The 22,322-nt window shown below is 42.5% G+C and overlaps 1 protein-coding gene across 10 annotated transcripts in view; it reads left to right on the forward strand.

Moving 5' to 3' along the window:
* Asph (aspartate beta-hydroxylase) overlaps window positions 1-22,322 on the forward strand; it is a 164,911-nt gene that overhangs the window by 31,212 nt on the left and 111,377 nt on the right. For 4 of the 10 annotated variants that reach the window (XM_075966995.1, XM_075966998.1, XM_075966996.1 and 1 more), the window contains one exon: window positions 1,190-1,258. In XM_075966995.1, coding sequence (XP_075823110.1) covers window positions 1,190-1,258 — 69 coding nt within the window. Of the gene's footprint in view, window positions 1-1,189; window positions 1,259-5,141; window positions 7,497-12,196; window positions 12,239-14,281; window positions 14,932-22,322 lie in introns of those variants that run through there. The other 6 variants (XM_075967000.1, XM_075967003.1, XM_075967004.1 and 3 more) reach the window with 2 other exon arrangements.

Genomic DNA, 22,322 nt, shown 5'->3' on the forward strand with positions numbered 1-22,322 from the left:
CTTGGAAGGCTCTCAGGAAGGGTGTGCCTTTCTGTTTTCACAATGGTATTAAAGTACTTTATGACTTACAAGCTGTTACTTTCATTTTCTTAGCAGAAGGAGAATGTCTTCATCCCACAATCTTATGGTTTTCTTGTGTGTGTACTGAGCAGACTTTTGTGTAGCAAAACCGGAGCCACAGTCCTGGGAATTTTTGTTCTGTACCAAAATTCCTGTCTGTCCCTAGATAATCCTTTAATGTACTTTGAATTAAAGAATTGGAATCAGTAGTTATTGCCAGCTGTTTTTCATAAGAATGCTATAGTTTTGCTTTTCAAAATACTGCTGTGTACTATGTTTTTTTCCCATAGGCTTTGTCCAATAGTCAGTTATAAACCGTGTTGATTTTGGAGTAATTTTTTTTAGGGTATGGACTGTAGTAGCATTTGAAATGCTAAACTTTATAGATAGCACCCTGAAAGCGTTAGCAGAGCACATCAGTGCTGAGCAAGGCTGAGTGTTCTCATTTCTCACCGTTTCTCTTTTAAGCTTTCCCCCTTTCCCCTTAAGTAATGGATGTCCAGTGTCCAGGACATTTTGATGTGGGTGACCATCCATTTTTCCCTTGTCATTTCAGGAAGCCTCCAGTTTTATATACTTTGCTTTTGGGACAGCCCCACCCCCTTAAGCTGATGCATGCTTTTTTGTTGTTAAGGATCAAACAATTAATTCTTTACTGCGTAAAGTACTTATGCTCTCTGTTGATTTGTTTATATTTGATCTTTATTTGAAGTTTAGGTTGCATTCATTGTTGATAGTTCAGTGATGTTTTACATCTTAGAAACATCATATTTTATGCGATTGTTTGACTGTTAGAGATGGGTCGATTTTTTTATAAATGTGACAATTTTTATGTAAAATGTTTTAAAGAGAATAATCAAATTATTGTAAAGTGATAGGATTAGAATATTCCTGAATCTTTGGGGGAAATATCCTGTCACTCGTATGTTAGAATCCATTAGCCGCACACTTCTTGAATCTGTAGGTGAGCCACCTGTGGGTTTTGGTGATGTATTCTTATGGTTCTGCTTTGCAGGAGTAGAAGGAGGGGGAAAAGTAACACTTATGGTGTCTAGCAACAGTGAGAGATGGTTCATTATTAAATTTGTTTCCTCTTTACCCTGTGTCTATCATTTCTCTCCTGCTGTAGGAAAACTAGGAGTCTATGATGCAGACGGTGATGGAGACTTTGATGTGGGTGATGCCAAAGTTTTGTTAGGTAAGCACATTGCTTTCTTCCTTTTCGTTAGAAGGCTTAGAGACTGAAGTCAAAAGAATATTTTTAATATTCCTTAATGTTAGATTTATTAAATTATATGTAGAAAAGTATAATAAATTTTATGGAAGTTATTTTTCAACTTAATATTTCATTTTGTTGATATACTAAATGATCACTCCTCCATTTTGACTTTTCAAATCGCTTTGGTAAGTAAGTGAGCATGTAGTTAGTTCTTACACATCAATTTTTAATAATGATAGCTTCATTGGTGTTTTCAGATTTAAACATTTCATAGTTTGAACTTGATGTTCAGACACATAGATAATGTCCTCATGTGCTTTCAAATGAGGAACAATTTGTTAAAAGCATCATTTAGTATAATTTATTCTGACTTTATGATGTATATTTCTCCATGCAGAAACAGATTAGGGCCAGCTCTGCTTAGCCTTCATAATAAGGCCACATTAGGGCAGCATGCTCAGTGTAATAGGACCACAGATGAAAATGTGTATTTCGGAAGGCTGACAGAAGCTCATTTTTGAAATAAAACCATGACAGTAAATGTCTTTATTGTCTTATTTGTCTATAACATTTTACATTAATAAAATATGAACTAGTGGTCTTTAATCATGTTCCTTTTTTTTTTGGAGGAGGGGTTCCTCGCTGTCTTTGTAATTCCATTACCAGCCAGGTATTTCTTAAAGTAAAGATTGGTATTTCTTCATTGTTTTAAAATAGTGTCTTAATAGAAAGGATAGTGCTGATTTGAATATGCAGATTTTGTATAATGTAGCCTATTATTTCTGGTTTTAAGCAGTCCATTTCCTTTTTCTGAGTATGAAACAATATGTACTAAAGCTTCATATAAAATCATTTAGCAAAAACGGTAGCTGTGGCCTGCCAATACCTGTGCACTGAGCTTCACAGCCTGGTAGATAAACTGGTCTGTGTATTTACGGTCTCGAATAGAAAGAAGCTGTAGCAATTAGGCAGCTTTCACAGTTAGACTGCCTTCTAAAACAACTATAGCATGAAAGTTTTAGTTATGGTCAGCTTGACACTCAGCCCTCCCTGCTGTGTGTGCTTCATGCACAGCAGAGTTAGCGTTTGCTACTTTCCATGGTTCATCCACTCTACAGCTTTCATGATAGCTCTTGACTTAATGGCTTTCTTGCCATAATTTCATCATTTTATATTTAAGTCAGAGTTTCAGTACATACATTAAATTCTCAGACAACTGTAGTTTTAGGCATAGGAAGGAAATAAAATCATGCACAATGTAATATGTTAGGGTGAAGGGATTTTCTTGCCATAAGTGGTCTCTTTGGTCCAAGATACTACTTTAAATGCATTCTGAATCATGAAACTTTTAAAGGCTAATGCCATATGAACCCTGTTGTATTATTTTCTTTTTTTAGCATTGGTAACTATAGTGTGTTTTGTATTTTAAACTATAGCATAAAAATTTGCATATAAACGCACACACACAAACACACACACACATACATGCACACACACACTGGAATTATAGCCCCAAAGTCTACATTGCCTCAGTGAGTACCTGTACAGTTGGGATAGTCATTTGGAATAGAAATTGTGTAGCTACACATGGGATTTTACACTTTCAAAATTGTGTACTATACTTTGTGTACTTAACCACCACCCAAAATGAAAAATCCATAACGGAGTTATAAGTAGAAAATCTACTTGGTTTGGATTCTAAAATATTCTGAGGTGTTTTTGTTTTCTTTTTTTAACCACTTTAAGTTGTTAGTTAACTTTAACTCTGAGACTAGCTGTTTGCAGGGCAACAAAATGCTGTGAGCAGCTCTGTTTGTTCCTTTCATTAGGCTTGTGTGTCAGGAGATAGATGGGGGTGGGGGCGGGACCACCTACTGAAGCTGTTCTATGTACAGGTCTCCGTTCTTAGCTTCTGACTTTAATAAAGATGAGCTGCCAGGCCCGTTGTCACCTGTCACCACCCAGTGCGAGGTGGTTATTCTCTGTCCCAGAACAACTTTCGCTCTGCTTGGTTTGGATGATGTGGGTCCTTTTCTCACACACAAGGGAACTGAAGTCAGCTGTGCCTCAGATACTTGCAGGTGTCTGCAGAGACGAACCCTGGTCCAGGGTTGTGAGGCTCTGTGGGGGAGCAGTTAGAGCACACGCACCGCTAAGAAGTCAGCCCCTGCTTTCCTTCCTATTGGAGTGGTACCTTGGTCCCTAAGAGAATAGTTAGATTAAGGCAGGAAACCAAGGTTAGGGAGGAAGGGATGGAGACTGGGATTACAGAGAGGCACACAAATATATGTGTTAAACTTCCACCATCTTGGCATTGATTTCATACCCCCCACCGCCATTTGAAATCTAAATCTAAACCATACTAATCCGTGGAAAGTCTCCATACGTGTTGCTGTTGCTTTCCTTTGACATTTTAAGTCCCCTCCCTGCCTTATGAATTATTAATATAAAGGCGTGAGTAAGTCAAGACCAATAGCTGTTACTGATTTTACTAATTCTAAGTCTCCTGACATGCTTTGCAAAGGTCCAGATCCTGCCCTTGGATGTAGAATATCCCATTGTTCAGGTCAAATTGTTTAAAATGCAGGTGGTTTGGGTTTCAGTTTGCTAATGAAATCTACATGCACATATGTGTGCAATGACAATTATAAGGCAGTGAATTTGAAAGACAGCAAGGAGGCGGGGCAGCAATGGGAGGGCTTGGAGGGAAAACAGAAGGGAAAAATAATGTAGTTGTATCTTAATCTCAAAAAAGAAAGAAAGAAAGAAAGAAAGAAAGAAAGAAAGAAAGAAAGAAAGAAAGAAAAAGAATGTTTCTCACAAACTGCCAGTAGGAAATAGTCCCAGTACTCAGTGCAGAGAGTAATTTCTGTAGTAGACTCACCCAAGGGTGCACACGGGCTCCTCCGTCCTACAGCTAGCACTTAGGTGACCCTTGTCAGGGCTGGTGCAGTGTCCGTCCAGGTGGTAGTCGTGCTATACGGAGAAGCCGTGTGCTATATAAAGCCTGGCTGAGCAGGCTTTGGTTACAGAGGGAAGGCTCCAAGATCCTGAGTTTCATACTCTTCCTGCTGTATCTGCCATCTGCTTTTCTTCCTTAAACTGCTGGGCCGTTCAGTGTGTGGTGCACCGATTTGTTATCTCCAGGGTCTTCCCCTGGTCATTTCCCCACTGGAGAAAACCACGAGGATTTACATCTGGATTTCTTCTACTCAGGGGGTCAGTGTGGCAGCAGGGCTTAGAAAACCGCAGATATCAAGAGTCTTTGCTCTCACGGCCGAGGGGAAGAGGAGTTAGGGATGTCTCTGCTGTAGCTGGCATAGGCAGGAGGAGAGGATTATCAGCAGCTGGACTTAACTTCTGAGCAGATTTACAGAGCCATGACTCAGTTGGAAGAGTGTTACACCACTTGCCAATTTAGGTGTTCGACATGAATTCCACATTTGAGTGTCTGGGTGCCCAGTTGAGACGCTGTGGACTGTAATCCTGGTGGCATCCCCAGATTACTCCAGGGCGCATGATCATCGCTGAGCAATTGGAGGATTGTTCTCCGATGTCGCTTCTGTTCATTCTTCCTGACACTGTCTGCAGAGTTTGATAGCACATGTTGCCAGTCTTCCCGCCCAGATTCTGGTGGGAAAGAGGCCAAACTGCCGATGAGCTGGGAGGAGCACAGGTTGGTGGGTGGTGGAGACTTGGCTTGGAGACATGCTTCTCGATCAATTTCTTTATTTTCTACGTTTCTGTAGATCTGTGACCGCAATGCGCCTCCCTTTTAAGATCGCTCTGCCTAAGCTTAACTTTTTTTCCACCTAACTGCTCTCCCTGTTTTCTCTTCCCTTCTCCCTTTATTCTTATGTAGGCCTGACCAAAGATGGCAGTAATGAAAATATTGATTCTCTTGAGGAAGTCCTTAATATTTTAGCCGAGGAGAGTTCAGATTGGTTTTATGGTTTCCTCTCCTTTCTCTATGATGTAATGACTCCCTTTGAGACGATAGTCGAAGAAGAAGAAGAGGAGGAGGAGGAGGAGGAGGAGGAGAGCAAAGCGGCAGATGGTGTTGATGGTACGTCGCAGAGCGAAGGGGTTCAGGGAAAGACCTGTGTCATTTTGGATTTGCATAACCAGTAACTTTGGTTCAGGGACGCAAGTCCCCGGGTTGTAAAGTGGAGCAGCCCCCTCCTCCCTCTTCGCTTATGCAGGGCTCAACATGCGGCGGGGCAGTTGTGACTTTGTGATACATGTCAACCGTGTGCTCCTGCCCAGTGCAGCCACTTAGCTAGTCCCTCGCTTGGCTCCCTCCACGCCTAGAAAGGAAGTGGCGTTCCTCACCCTAGACTGTTCACGAAGTGCACTGGAAACATTGTTCTCGGTCGTGTAATTGGTTTCTGTATCATTTTGTTTCAACTTATGTATTCACTAAACTCAACTGGAAATTGTGTTGTATTTAACCCTTGATGCTTTGTCTTTCTAACACTCAATGACAACTCTAATGGGAGTGGTTCTGAAGTTCTTCATGGCATGACTAATCGTTCCACGCTTCTCTGTTGATCTTTAACTGGCCTGCTGTGTAGTGACGGCTCTCTAAGAAGCCCGTACCTTTTAATCTGTAATTTGTTCAGGTTAATTGACTTGTGATAAAAGTTTCTACAAACTTATTAAAGTTCTGTGTTGATGGTGCTTTTGATATCATTTGAAAATAACCCCATGTTTTTGCCTAAGGGTAGTGAAGTTTATGGATTTAGATACTAACAGGTCTCAATGTGTCTATTTCTGAAATCAGAGTTTCTTGTAGATTTCATTTCTAAATATACATCTAGAGAAGGTAATTTGCAATATTTTTACTTAAGCATATTATAAAGGAGGGAAAGAATGAATGAGCATCTTGCATAATGTTGTCTATATTAAAACTATCCTGAATTAGTCTTTTTCCATTTTTTTCTTTTGTTAACTTATTAGCTGTTGATTTCAGGGTTAGGTATAATATAATGCTTAAATTCATAAACTAAATTTATTAAAGTGGTCGTTCATTTTTAAGAGATTTTTTTTTCTTATTAGGAATGTAGTAATAGATTTGACTTGGTTTGTGAAAAGTGTTGCTTCATTAATACAGAAGCAGTTATTAGCTGCATATGGATCCTTTGCTGAAAAAGATTTCATTAGTTTCCCCTGTGACTTCTCTCACACCTGGCGTAACATGGCCCCTGAGAGATTTATCCTTGCTGCTCTTCGAAGGACTATCAGGATGTTTAGTCCCCTTTGAGAGTCTCTAAAAGTTTGCTCAGCTTTGGGTCCTCGTGCATTTTAAGCTAGAATACACTGGTGTTTTAGACAGCTTAGGTATCATTTTCAAATATTCTTTGTTTTCCTATATTTACTTTTCATTCCTTCTGGGGATAATGTGGCCGCATTCTTTCATGGTTATGAAATGCTGGCTACAGCACAGGTCCTGAAATCAGGACCCAGGGATTTGCTGTCTCCAACCGTATCTACTTTTATATGTGGTTACATATGTCCCTTGTGGGCCAGGATTTCTCAAAGCTTCCATGGTTAAGACTAGGTTTTCTCTTGTGTTCAAGCAGAACATTTTACTGTGTTAGTGTGGCCTTGGTCCGAAGCATTTGATACTCAAGCATACAAACACTTCAACTAATCCCTCAGTAAGTAGGGAAATGCGTGTTCTTTAATAATTTTCTTCAGTTATTTTAGTCTCCTCAAGCCCCTGTCTTAATCCACTTTGAATGTGAACACTGTAAAATAATCAAAGGTTATTAGCTTAAAATTTTCAGTCTTAGGTCCTACACTAAATAAAATTCACCAATTCAGATGGCCAACAAATGGTTTTCCAAGCAATTTTGCTCCTGTGTCGTGACTACTAACTATGGATGGTGTTTCTGGCCGGAAGTAAATAATTCAGTTTCTGTGTTAAAAATGTTTTTAATTACTTTCTCATCAGGTTTTGCATTCTCATGATACTAATGCACAGTCTATGAACAGAAATTAATTATGCCCATTTTCCCAATCGGAAAACAAGTGTGTGGCATGGTTATGCCCTGACAACTTAGTCCATTTGAGAAGCCTTCCGTGACGGTAAATACAGGCGGCCAATGAACCCCTTGCTTCTGTGACTTCCTTCAACTTGTATCTAAGGCTTTCGTGTGTATGTGTGTGTATGATAAAGAATAAAGTTATTGGCAAAAATGTGGTCTAAAGCAAACTCAACTTCTCAAGTGTTATTGATTACATATATCTAAGTTGTGAGTTTTCTAAGGTTTAATTTTGTAATTACGTTTTGTGAAGATACCTTTCTTAGTTCGTGTCTTCTCAAATTGATTACATATATCTAAGTTGTGAGTTTTCTAAGGTTTAATTTTGTAATCTTATTTCATGAAGATAACTTTCTTAGTTTATGTCTTCTCAAACTTACGGGCTGACTTCAAAAGGCAACTTTGCATTCTGCATGGTTGAGCATTTATGTAGTGACAGAGATGTAAATTACTGTATTAGCTCTGCCTTTTCAGTTCTGATCACCTGAAACAGTGGCTTGTCCTTGCGGTCAGTGTAGCATTGGCTCCCCAAAGGGGCTGTCCTTCCTGCTCAGGTGCTCGGCCACTTTTCCTGTGGAAAAGGCACTGGTCTCCACTTCAGTTACAGCCGGGAGTGGGTTGGGGAGCTGGAGATGCTGCACCGTTCTTTGGCTACTTTCAGCGCTGTTTTCTCCCTGGGATGAGCGAAGCTCCTGCACTGGCGTTTCCCAGGCGCTGGCCTTACTAACTCGGAAGCGGAAGCGTGGCTGCCCGTGTGCTACCTGCGTGGATACCGTGCAGCATGGAATGGAGTGCTGGCTGGTCCTGCTTGAGTCTCTCTACACATTGCCCCTGCCTTGCACAGATCTTTCCAGACATGTAAGAAAAGCCTTTTCTGTGCTCGACCCCTGGTTGGCTTGTGTGTCTCCTAGTTATTCCTACTGTTGTTTCCTCATCCCTCTTAATATTGGCATCTTTGGAGAACTGTGGGAGCAGATACAGGCACATCCCAGCTGCTTGTCTCATGGCTGGGCAGTGTCTCCTGGCGATTGGTATTCGCAGCCCTTTCTTAAGACTGTGCTGGCTCTGTAAAATGTAAAACAAGCTGTCTGTGGTGTGGGCTGTGGAATTTTCTTTAATGAAGATGTAAATTGGAATACTAAACAAGGAATTCGGTGACTGTGTTTATACATTGCTTGATAAGACCAGCACGGCATATTTTTCTGATATTTGCTGAGGTAAACCTGTCATACCCTCGCTAGACTGAGGACTACTTGAGCCTCGCAGGTGGGTCTTTGGCTCTGTTTGATGCTTCATTCCTGAGTCCACCAATGACATCCGTTAGTGTTAATCACTTGCTGATGTCATTCCCGTGACTAGCATGGAGGAGCCTCGGGTGTTTCTATTGTATAACTAAAAACACTGAAGGTTCTTTTCCAAAAGCAAGAACTAATGAAAGTTTTTCTTTTATTACCTCCATTTGGTACCTTCTTCCCCCAAGTGAAGTGGCATTTTGAAATTTACTCAGTGGCTGGGCGGCGTTCCACAGGTCCTCGGGTGGCCTCTCCTCCCTCACTAGTGTGAGTGAGTCTGCTTTCGTTCTCCACCAGCCATGTAGCTCTGTGTCTTCTCTTGCCTCTTTCACTGTCTCACCGAGATGTGGAGTTTACAGCTTTCATCACTGGCAGCTTTCCTCAGCAGTGTCCTTCTTAAGAAGGAAGCGGATGCAGAGTCTCTGCATGCATTTCACCAAGTGGGGCAGTCATATCGACTGACCCATGGGATCACACCTTAAAATGCTGCTTTTGTGTAGTTGGGGTTGGGAATGGGTCTATTGTTCCAGTGTTGGAAGGTGGGAGGTGAGAAACTGAGACCCCTAGTGACCTCTTCGGGAACAACGGGAGACCCAGTGACCTCAGGAGGAAGGACAGGTTAATAGAGCCGATCTTCTAAGGTCCTGTTTTCTGCAGGTGTTAAAACCGGGCATCCAACTGCTGACTTAATCGTTCACGCATTTGAATGTCGTAGTGGAAATTGCATTTTGAAAATGTCCTTGTATGTAGCAAAGCCTCGGTGGCATTTGCCAAAAGAGGGCAAATTAGACCGTTCTCTCTAAGTGAAGAATCTAAGACATTTTATTTTTTCAAACTTCTGTTCAAGAATTCCCAGTCATTAGTGGTGTTATCAACAATCATAAGCAATGGAGGGCAAAGACTGATAACAGAGTGGGGGTGTGGGGGAGGGGAACGTGGACATCTTTTGTTGTTTACATTCTCTTAATGTGCTCATCTAGAAGGCCTTAACTTACATCCACGTGGTTTACCAGTAGCAAGAGGTTTTCTTTTCTGCTCCGATAGAGTTTTCTCAGCAGTGCTGGGAAACCGTTTACACTGTGGTAAATGGTCTTGTTTTGTTCAACAGAGCTCTCTGTCCCTGGAAGCACTACCTTGGTAGGAAAGAGAGAAAAGAAGAAAGTGAAGGTGTGTTTGTTGCTGTTTCACACTGCTGTGCTTCCACAGAAGCCTGAGACAGTATAAATCACGGTCCCAGAACTCTGCTGGCCTAGGGTTTGTTGCTCACCTCGACCTCCTTCAGTAGAGCTATAAGCATCCTCCAAGCTTTCCCCCTCCCATGGTTGCTGTGCTCCTTTGTAAATGGGACTTCTTTTCTGTTTTTTTTTTTTTCCTGGTGGACCCTGGCTTTGTCTCCACTGACCCCATCATTAATGTTTATTCCTGTCCTAGGATGTCTTCCAAGCATTGTTTCTTCTCCTTCAGACGTTCTGTAGTATGCTGCTTCCAAACCTGAGTTTCCTTAGTCTACCCCAGCCATCTCCCCACCTTTCTTCCCCCAGTAGCCCAACTGTTTTTTCTTCAAAGCCACTCGTTTTTACACCTCCATCTTCAGAGCACACAGGTTTAGACAAACGCTTCAAACTGTCCCCTCATCTCCTTGTAATCTCAAGAACTGCCTGTTGAGTCACTTTTCCTGATTCCTCAGGGGAAATCTTCCTGGACAAGCTGGGTCTAGGTGTCGCCTTTCTTTCTCAGTGACATTGTCCCTTCCGGAAAAATCAGCCTGAAGAGGCTCAGGTGACAGGAACCAACATTTCATCTAGAAACCAAGTATGATAGTTGTCCTAATCTTTTCATTAAAAAAAAAAAAACAACCTTCAAAGTCACTGTGTGTGCGTGTGTGTTTGTGTGTGGTGTAGCTTAGAAAAAGTTGCTTGGCAGTGTATGTTGTTGCGTTTGGATGGTTTTTTTCACCTTGAGGTCTTTCACCAAATCTAAAGTTTGAAGTGCAGTGCTTTTTCTTATGTTTTTTCTGCCCTGATGCTAATGCAGCATCCTGGATTGCTGGTGATGAAGATGGAACTCTGGCATTCATCTGTGTAGCTCATTTGGGCTCCAGTGAATGGGTATGGGGAGTAGATTGTCTGGTTGCCCCCCTCCCTCACATTTTAGTGGGAGTCTGTGCTGCCATGGAAACAGTGCAGCACCGGAAGAGGGTACACACAGTACTAGACCACAGATGCTACATTCTATTCCCTTTAGACATTAGGAAGTGCTCATGTGTGTATAAGTTGGTGTTTCAGAAGTAGGTTTAGTACTTTATTCTGAATTAACCAAACTTGTTAGGCAGTGCTCGCTAGCCATATTTGTTACAATGCTACACTGTTACTGATCGTCTTTAAGAGAATCAAGTTCTGACTTTGGAAATTAACTGTTCTCTGATGGTGTTACTCAGGTCACCTGGGAGTGACAGATACAGTCAGAGAGCAGTTAACTAATCACTGCTCCCCCCATTCTTCCCTCCCTCCCACCTTCCCTCCCTTCTCTCCCTCCTTTTGCTTTTGAATGAAGCCAATGCCATGATATTTTCAGACTTTCCCATTCCAGAATGATGAGTGTAACATTTCAGCTGTAACGAGTGACCGTTCTCAGATGGGCTTATCTTGTTTGATGGACACAGTTGACTATAAGTAGAGAGAGAGGTGGGGAGAGGTTAAGAATGGAGAGATGCGAACAACAAAACCAAGATAGGAACACCTCATTCCAGAAGTGGAGTTCTGGTTGCAGTTTGGGGAAACAGAATGTACTGTAGTTTTTAGAATGGGTGAACCTCATGCTTTAGAGGGTTCTATTTGATACTTCCCAGAGTCTGTTGCTGGGTAATCAATCATTTGTAAACCCTGCCCCCTCCCACGGTCTGAACTGTGTCTCCTACCTGATACACCCAAGACATGGGCTGGCAGCTGAGAATGCCCCTTTAGAAAGCTTGCCGACATGTGCATAGAAATAATGTTTATGTGAGTGGGAAATTGAGAAGGCGTGTGCTGAGAGGGACACACATCCTTCTAGAAAAGGCTGTGCTGAAGGCGTAGTGTTGGTGTTGGTTAGAAAGAAACCGTAATCGGAACTGGGTTTTCCCAGAGCGAGAGTAGAAAGCAGTTGCAGCGTTTTTAGAGTAACAAGTTCACCTGAGTCATCTTTGCCTGTGTAACTTGAAAACATTCCATTTTAAGAGATAGAGAAAGCAATGCTTGTTCAAAGGTGACAGTCTTACCAGAATAGCTGTTGTGAATAGCAGTGCTGATTGATGCCTTAGGGGAGGGAGGACCCCAGTGCTCTACAGTGACATCTATGGCCTGCAGAGCGAGCCTTGGCAGGGCAGAGCCAGGGAGACTTGACCTTAAGTTCCGATGCTAACTGGTCCAGAGGTCAGCGAGCCTTCCTCTTAAGACTCTATCTGTGACTGATGGTTGAGTGGTAAGGTTAAGCAATTCGTTTCATAGAAACATCTGGTTAAATTAATTTATAGGTACTGAATTCAAATTTCTTAAGCATTTTGTCTTCATAACCTCTCCTTATCTTGTAAATACCAACAGAAGGACCTGGTGGGTTAGCCAAGCGGAAAACTAAGGCTAAAGGTATTATTTTTGATTTTTCTTAAGCAGCCTCTAGTAAATCCAGTTCATGCTTGATGGTGCATGACGCTTCTCGTGGAAATGCAGACATGGTTAATAATGTTGCTTTTTGGTTTGGGCACTCTGAGTTTTAAATAACATTTTGAAGACTGAATTGAAGACTTTTGCTTTCTCTAGCTAGCCTGTAATTTTAATTAATTTCCTTTTCATGTTATCAGCTCGTCCCAATAGCCTGTAGATGAAGAGTTTATCAACATAGCTGACACTGTTTGTTGGAATGCGCCTATTAAATTTATATATGCACATCTTAGCCTGCTGCCTAAAACCTTACATGGTCTGAGTTTTTAAAATTACTGTACAATGATGAATCCATCAGCGATTGATTTAATTTCTCTGAAGGCTATGAGGATACTGTCCTAAAACATAATAAAAGCTAGTGTGATCTAACACTAAGTTAGGTTTATAACCGAGAGCGCTGAATTGTTGGTGTAGAATTTGCTGTGTTTGATATTCTAATGCACTAAAATAGCTATACCTGTGTACTATTATATGCAGACTAACATTGCATTGTTTCTGCCTGGATATCTTTACATGTAAGCATTGATGTTCTTTAGGAAGAGGGCATGGAAGACATGCATGATTTTCTTTAAACATCTTTGGACAGTTTTTGTGTTCAAGTGCTTGACATATTTGTAAATTATTTTTGTGTTTAAGTCATTGATATGTAAAACCTTTGCCATGAGAATTTTAAATTTGCATTTTCAGTTTTAGGATGAGAAAAGTTTAGTTTTTAACATGTATCCCAACAAGATGTTTTCCAAGAAGAAAATAATTTATATCATTTTATTTTCATGTAAGCAATGTTGAACTAAATTGCCAATAAGTTGCAATCTTACCTCCTGATCTGTAAAAACAATTTAAGCATTAAAGATTGAATTAAACAAAAATACAGTACAGAATAAGGCCAGAAAGCAGAGTGCAATGCAAGCATTTCAATATTTTGCCTTGCCATCTTCTGTTGTTCTATGAAGCGAGATGTACAATTTAATCTGTAGTTTTACAGGAGTTCAGTGAATTTTTGTTTAATTGAATCTCCACAGACTGTCTGGAGAGGTAATATCTTTTCTGAACACTATACATACAAAGTACACCTTGAATGGCTTTTGAGTGATATGAATCTTAGACAAATTTGGTTAGGGCAAACGTCTTTCACGTTTTATTATTTAGATCTTTCATTATATTTGTGACTTCTTACTTGCTGCATTATATAGCAAGAACCTTTTATAATGTGAGACTCTTGCTAACTGCTCAGTTAAGCTTTGAAAAGTCATTTTCTGTGAGACTTGAAGCACCTGCACTTTCTAGTTAATTTCACTTGGTCTCCATAAATGCCCAGAGGACATGTGCATTGGCCTGTGTGCCTTTCCATATATTAACAGGGAAAAGCACTTAAAGAAAGGAATGCTGATTACATGAAGTTAGCCATAAACATAAAAAAAATCAGTTTGCCATTATAAAATATATAAAAGATAACAAATTTAAATTTTAAATTTATATATGTGGATTTTTTTCTGTCAAGATTTAAATGATATTTAACTTATTTTTGCACCTTTTTTTTCTCAAGGCCTATAAACATAACTTAAGAATATGACACTTTGTTCAAGCTGAAAGTTTTAATTATCCTTGTATAAAACAAGTTAAAGTTTGTTTTCATAGCACCTTTTATGTGAGAAGTTAACTCTTATCTGCCCTTCTGGCTGGGTTCACTTGGTTAATGTTACATGTCAGCCTGTGTTAACACAAGCCAAACCATATTTTTAAGCTGGAAAAATAAGATGAGATATTCTCAGAATTTCTACACAGCTAATATTTTATAGAGGTCCACATACCTTTTTGGAGAACATTTGACCCATTAGACTAACTTCTGAATGAGAGCATTCCAGTGTGGAGAGGGCAGGGACAAGATGGTACTTAATCTCTAGCCCATCTAGGATTTAAGAGGTGTCACCAGTAAACATTTTTTCCTTTGATTGGAAAACCTGAAAGCTAAAGAACCCAGCAAAGAGGACCTTAAGAAGGAGAGAGAGAAGGTTGTGCCTAGCAAGAACGAAGAGAGAACCAGTGGGAAGAAGAAGGAAGAGGACAAGAAGGGAAAGAAGACCGACTCAGACACATCCCGGAAAGCATCTCCTAGAGGTAAGAAAGACAGAGAAGCAGAGAAAGCCAACCCCGACAGAAGTGCTAAGTCCAGGGAAAACCTGAAAAAAGGAGCAGAGACGAAGGCCGTTCCTAGTAAAGTGGCTTCCAGAGACAAAGGTGACAAGAAAGGAAGAAACTCTTCCGGGTTTGCTCACATACCAAAGGACAGTAACCAGAAGAGAAAGAACTGAAAGAGAAAGAACTGCTGTCACCACCCAATAGTGGTGACACCCTTCACCACCCAACAGTGGGTGACACCCTTCACCACCCAACAGCAAGTGAAATCCATCACCACCCAACAGTGGGTGACACCCTTCACCACCCAACAGCAAGTGAAAACCATCACCACCCAACAGCGGTGACATTCGTCACCACCCAACAGCGGGTGACACCCTTCACCACCCAACAGCAGGTGACACCCTTCACCACCCAACAGCAAGTGAAATCCATCGCCACCCAACAGCGGGTGACATCCATCACTACCCTACAGCAGGTGACATCCTTTACCACCCAACATTGGGTCACATCTGTCACTACCCTACAGAGGGTGACTTCCGTCTCCACCCAACAACAGTGAAGTTCTTGACTCTACTTTGCTGCTGAAGGGCAGAGAAGATCTGAAATTGCTCTGGCTGGGGAGGATGATACATATTAGCCACTGAACGTTTTTATTGGTGCTCAGTCAGTAAATTCTGTGAAGCAAATATACTTTGTCATGCTTCTAAGTTAAAAAAAATGAAACTTTGCAAGTGTTATAAAATGTAGTAACTTCTATTTTTATTGGTCTATTGACTATGTATTCAGATTAAATATGTGTATAATATGAGTTGTAATGGTTTTATTAATATATTAAATACTCCCATTGGGGTCAGTAAGAAAGAATCTGGAGATCTGAGCAGTATTTCTGCTAGGCAGGGGCTCTGCTCCCTTCCTGCCTGTCTTAGGTGCTCCCCACTCTCAGCTCTCCCAAGGCAGCCCAGGCTCACTGTCTCTGGAGGCCCTCCCCCTCACTCATTCCCTTTTAGGCCCCTTCCAAGTTCCCTTTCCCTCCATATCTCCCATTTTCTGTCAAGACTCAGCTCTCGCAGCCTTATTCTTTGTCTCTTAACTTCCTGTCCCCTTAGATTTCCTCAGTTGCCCTTCCACCACCCCTGTCTTATCTTCCTGTTTTACCCCTTCCTTCCATTACATAAAACAAAACTAAACCGGAAAACCTTGTTCACCTCTGTACCAGACACTCCATTCTGAGCCCTGTGTGTTGTCCAGAATTAAAGACTTGGGGCTGGAGAGATGTCTTAGCGGTTAATAGCACTGGCTGCCCTATCAGAGGACCAGGGTTCAATTCCCAGCACTCAGATGGCAGCTAACAACTGTCTGTAGTTCCAGTTCCAGGAGATCTGACAGCCTCACACAGATATGAAGGTAGGCAAAACACCAACATGTTTAAATTTAAAAAAAAAAAAGAAGAGAGAGTTTTATCAAGGAGAGCATTTCCAAATGCATTTATCATATCATAGGCTCTGAATCATCGAAAGGCTTCTGCTTCACTGTGGTGCTTGTATGGTCCACTATTCCCAGTTGTTGTGATTAAATTGTGTGTGTATATATATATATATATATATATATATATATATATATATATATATATAGTCTCATGTGTGTATCATGATTATTTACTATTTCCAAAGAACCACAAATCTGAGATCAGAGTTTAGCCCAACATAAGCATTTAATAAAGGAAATCTTAATGAGACATGTCTACATGGTGAGTGCTGATCTGTACATGATGCTCAAATCTATCTTTAGATTAAAAAAATCTGAGCCAGGCATGGTGCCTCCTGCCTGTAATCTCAACACTTGGGAGATCGTGGCAGGAGGACCGGGAGTTTGAGGTCGTCCTTGGCTACATAGGGAGGCCACCTAGGCTATGTTAAGACCCTATCACAAACAAAAGTAATTAACAGTAGACCAAAATAAAAATGGCTTGATAATAAAATAAAAATGCTATCAGAAAGATTTTAATTTTTAAAAATAACTTACTTTTTCCAGGATCTCTTTTATATTCTAGATGCACAATGGGATCCCTGTTATATTCTAGACTCACATTGGGATTCCTGTTATATTCTAGACTCACACCAGGATCCCTGTTATATTCTAGATGCACAGTGGGATCTCTGTTATATTCTAGATGCACAGTGGGATCCCTGTTATATTCTAGATGCACACCAGGATCTCTGTTATATTCTAGATGCACAATGGGATCCCTGTTATATTCTAGATGCAAGGTGGGATCCGTTATATTCTAGATGCACGGTGGGATCCCTGTTATATTCTAGATGCAAGGTGGGATCCGTTATATTCTAGATGCACGGTGGGATCTCTGTTATATTCTAGATGCACACCAGGATCTCTGTTATATTCTAGATGCACAGTGGGATCCCTGTTATATTCTAGATGCAAGGTGGGATCCGTTATATTCTAGATGCACGGTGGGATCTCTGTTATATTCTAGATGCACGGTGGGATCTCTGTTATATTCTAGATGCACGGTGGGATCTCTGTTATATTCTAGATGCACGGTGGGATCCGTTATATTCTAGATGCACGGTGGGATCCCTGTTATATTCTAGATGCAATGTGGGATCTCTGTTATATTCTAGATGCACAGTGGGATCTCTGTTATATTCTAGATGCACAGTGGGATCCCTGTTATATTCTAGACTCACGCCGGGATCTCTGTTATATTCTAGATGCACGGTGGGATCTCTGTTATATTCTAGATGCACAGTGGGATCCCTGTTATATTCTAGACTCACACCGGGATCTGTTATATTCTAGATGCACAGTGGGATCTCTGTTATATTCTAGATGCACAGTGGGATCTCTGTTATATTCCAGATGCACAGTGGGATCCCTGTTATATTCTAGACTCACACTGGGATTCCTGTTATATTCTAGACTCACACCAGGATCTCTGTTATATTCTAGATGCACAGTGGGATCTCTGTTATATTCTAGATCCACAGTAGGATCTCTGTTATATTCTTGGGCCAAACACAAAAACCCACAGAAATTACAGAATGTGGTGACTTGATTTTCTGTGTTGGCAGTGAGGATGTGTGTCTTTGTTGTTTATTATTTTGCTTTCATCAAATACCAAACCATGTACACACAAACCCAGGGAGTCCTTGGCTCTATTGACTGTCGCTTCAGGATGATGGATTTCCCAGTTAGATCTGTGCTAAGAGGTTCTTCCTACTTCGATTTCCAAAATCTTGGCCCTGCTAATTTGCCCTATTTTATTCCTTGTAAGATAGCGCATGGCACACAAGAAGACTTCACCAGGCCTGAGAGATGTCGTCTTAGTTTTCTGGAGGGTTCTGGAAAAACAGACTCCCTAGTAGAATCTGCTAAACATTTCTTGTGTGTGCAGGAATTTGAGGTGGGACATGAATGAATAGCAGAAAGCTTTTTAACATATTCCATTCATGAAGGAGCTTCTGTGACACCCAAGAACTTGCTTGGACAAGAGAAATAAGAAACCAGGATACCCATGCATTACAGATACCGTGTCTTCAAACTATGTCCTGATGCTAGATCTCTTTGTTCAGATAAATGACTTAATTAATGAATTACTTGCAAGAAATTTAGTGATGTTTTCCCTGCAAGTGATTGCCCCCGCTCCTTGATGGAGAAGGGCAAAGCATTCAATGGAGACGTTTTATTAATTTTACCTAGGTTTTGGAGTTACAGTGGCAAGGGGGTATAAAAAATGGAAATGCTAGTTCCAGGCAATGAGGGGGTTTTAGGATCATGATCAATATAAGCAGATGAGCATCGGTTATACTTGCGGGGGCTGGGGTGGTGCTGTGAGCTGTGGCCTCTTCCTTTGAACAGCAGCACTCAGGAACTGAAGGCACGCACGGCTGCCAGTCTCTTGTTACTTTTGAGGATACAAACGGCTGTACTGAGTTTCCCTGCCATTCCCATCCGACCAATGTATTAGCTCCCAGAGCTCAGTTAAAACGTGCAGCTGAGCCAGAACCCAAGCTAAGCCTTGGTGAGTGCGGCTCTCAGTTCTGTGCCACTCTCCGATTTATTCGGTTATTCTCCTGGTAGTTGCGTTTTATCCTACTGCTATCTGAGGATAATTAAAATCCCAAGGCTGCCCTAGAAAAAAGCCAGCTAAAAATAATCTATGATTCCACATAGCTGTCAACCAGAAGAGTTTTGGGGAATCGCTTGAAAAATCAAAACTAAATATCGATGTTTTTGTCACATCCCTAACATTGTACATTTTCTGAGATAATGCTGTAAATTTTTGAGAAAGGACATTATTGCATTAACTTTATATTAACCTTGGAGGTCATTTACATTTGGTGAACAGTTATTCTTAAGGATTGCTTTATAAAACTGCTTTCAAGCCTTTTGCAAAGTCAGTTTTTCTCTGATCTTTTTTTCCCCTCTCGTCTAACGCTCAGATGACATTCTTTCTACGCATAGCAGCACTGGCTCCTTCGTCAGCACGTTGCTTGCTGACTGTTCTCCATGAATTTCATTAGGGCTAACTTTACCTCTAATGGGTTTCCTCGGTCCCACCCTACGGCTGTTTTCCATGTCTCATCAGAGAGGAATTGGCCAGCATGCCCGCTTGTGCTAACTCTGCAGAGCTCTGTGAATTCTGCAAGTTCACAGAGAACCTGCTATGCCAGAATCTGCTTTCCTCATAGGCTTTTAACCTCAGCCAAAATCCCCGTTAGGAGTTTTCACTGAATGAGTGAAAGGCAATAGACAGGTAGGATTTTGTTAAGTTGACTGTAGTCATTTTCCAGATGCTGGGTGGGTCTTCACTCCTGTTTCATCATCTGCTGCGCCCCTTTGGAAACAGCCTCGAAATGGACGGTGTGGATTGATTCACTGCAGTGTACATGTTGGCAGTGGTCATTTTCCTCACTAGTTGGTGGTGACACTGTCAGAGCAGCTGTGAGACTACAGGGGCCTGCACGTGTGTGAGTCCCATCCTCTTGGCCCCTCTGGTTCCTTCTCTGTAGAACGCTGATGATGCTGGACCCCTGAAATCTCAGTGGGGGCTAGGTGAGAGGCGTGGGACAATGGCTCCTGTTCCTACTTCTATCAACAGTCTGTGAGACAAGGACCACACTTTCAGTTCTTTGTAACGCACATGTATTTATAAAGTGTTCAGCTGGATTCATATTTTCTCCTGAGCTCAAGGGGGGAAGAGAAAACACTGATCAACGCCACACGTGTGGGGCCTGAGGATGCTCAACTCTGCCTATGTGCTGTAACTGCAAAGAGGCCACAGGATTTGAGTAGTGAATGGTGACGTGAATTTAATTACTATTCTAACTGTGTGCATTTGCTATGTTTAACCCTGCCTTCCTTCCCTGTCCCATTGACTCAAGCTTCTAAGCTTGTTCCTCCATTGCCTGAGGATTGCAGTGTAGCTCTTGGCCCTGTCCTTCTGGCCTTGAGAAGTCCACTGAGATCCAGTTGCTGAGTCCTTCCTCTGACATCGCCCTTGTACCCACATTTCCTCCATAATATCTGCTCACCTCATAACCTCACCAGTTTCTGTTTCCTATGTGTCCACTTGTTCCTTCTGGGGGAGAGGTCGTACTGCACATGTTCTGCTGGAGGATCTCACTTCACATGTTCTCCTGGAGGATCTCACTGCACATGCTCTCCTGGAGGATCTCACTGCACACGTTCTCCTGGAGGATCTCACTGCACACGTTCTCCTGGAGGATCTCACTGCACACGTTCTCCTGGAGGATCTCACTGCACACGTTCTCCTGGAGGATCTCACTGCACACGTTCTCCTGGAGGATCTCACTGCACATGCTCTCCTGGGGGCTCTCACTGCACACGTTCTCCTGGGGGATCTCACTGCACACGTTCTCCTGGAGGATCTCACTGCACACGTTCTCCTGGGGGGGGGGCTCTCACTGCACATGTTCTCCTGGGGGGGGGGCTCTCACTGCACACGTTCTCCTGGAGGATCTCACTGCACATGCTCTCCTGGGGGCTCTCACTGCACACGTTCTCCTGGGGGGGGCTCTCACTGCACACGTTCTCCTGGAGGATCTCACTGCACATGCTCTCCTGGGGGCTCTCACTGCACACGTTCTCCTGGGGGGGGGCTCTCACTGCACATGTTCTCCTGGAGGATCTCACTGCACACGTTCTCCTGGGGGGGGCTCTCACTGCACATGTTCTCCTGGGGGGGGCTCTCATTGCACATGTTCTCCTGGAGGATCTCACTGCACACGTTCTCCTGGAGGATCTCACTGCACATGTTCTCCTGGGGGGGGCTCTCACTGCACATGTTCTCCTGGGGGGGGCTCTCACTGCACATGCTCTCCTGGGGGCTCTCACTGCACATGTTCTCCTGGAGGATCTCACTGCACATATTCTCCTGGAGGATCTCACTGCACACATTCTCCTGGGGGCTCTCACTGCACACGTTCTCCTGGAGGATCTCACTGCACACGTTCTCCTGGAGGATCTCACTGCACACGTTCTCCTGGAGGATCTCACTGCACACGTTCTCCTGGAGGATCTCACTGCACACATTCTCCTGGGGGCTCTCACTGCACACGTTCTCCTGGAGGATCTCACTGCACACGTTCTCCTGGAGGATCTCACTGCACACGTTCTCCTGGAGGATCTCACTGCACACGTTCTCCTGGAGGATCTCACTGCACACATTCTCCTGGGGGCTCTTACTGCACACGCTCTCCTGGAGGATCTCACTGCACACGTTCTCCTGGAGGATCTCACTGCACACGTTCTCCTGGAGGATCTCACTGCACACGCTCTCCTGGAGGATCTCACTGCACACGTTCTCCTGGAGGATCTCACTGCACACGTTCTCCTGGAGGATCTCACTGCACACGTTCTCCTGGAGGATCTCACTGCACACATTCTCCTGGGGGCTCTCACTGCACACGCTCTCCTGGGGGCTCTCACTGCACATGTTCTCCTGGAGGATCTCACTGCACACATTCTCCTGGAGGATCTCACTGCACACGTTCTCCTGGAGGATCTCACTGCACACATTCTCCTGGGGGATCTCACTGCACACATTCTCCTGGACGGCTCACACTGCACACAATTCAGTTACTCTGAAGAGTTCTGCATATTAATAGCTGATGGATATTTGTTTAATGAATTTATAGATGCCGTTTGGTAAGCTTGAAGCTATTACATATTTCTGGAGATAAGTGTATTATTTTGTCTTCGTTCTGATCAAGTATGGTTGGGTAGCAGTGAATTAGGTAAAGCAGATTAATAATGGACCCAGGAAAATTGTGTCCAGTAGTCAAGGGTGCTATGAATGGTTTAAATGCTGGCTTCATTGACTTTTGATGGCTCCTTGCATTTTTTATTAAAATGAGAAAGGTATTAATAAACATAAATTATAAGGTTTCCTAAGTAGTCTAATGAGTCTACAGAACAACGGTTAAGGAAAGTTTCTTTCTCCATCCTATCCACCATTGATGTAGCCTGGCAACATCAACCTAGACAGTGATGGTAAGCAGTGCAGCAAGTGCACCATCGCAGGGAGAGTTCCTCCAGACTCCACCGCAGAGCAGGCAGTCCTTTTGCAGCTGGGGAGCTGGGTTGCTGTGGGAGGCTAAGGTGGGGCTGAGAGCGAGCCAGCTTCTGCTCTACTTGTTAGAGGCGAATCTTTCTCGAGCCCGTGTGAACTGTAGTGTGTTGTGTGCAGTCACAGGGACTAAACTACAGGCACATGACATTCCAGACTGTAACTTTAAATGCTCATTGCAGATTCCAGACTAACCCTTTGTCATTTGTACTTCTCAGTAAAGAACCCAGCTCTAACAAAAACAAACAAACAAACAAA

This window comes from Microtus pennsylvanicus, chromosome 3 (genome assembly GCF_037038515.1).
Source record: "Microtus pennsylvanicus isolate mMicPen1 chromosome 3, mMicPen1.hap1, whole genome shotgun sequence".
Taxonomy (NCBI): domain Eukaryota; kingdom Metazoa; phylum Chordata; class Mammalia; order Rodentia; family Cricetidae; genus Microtus; species Microtus pennsylvanicus.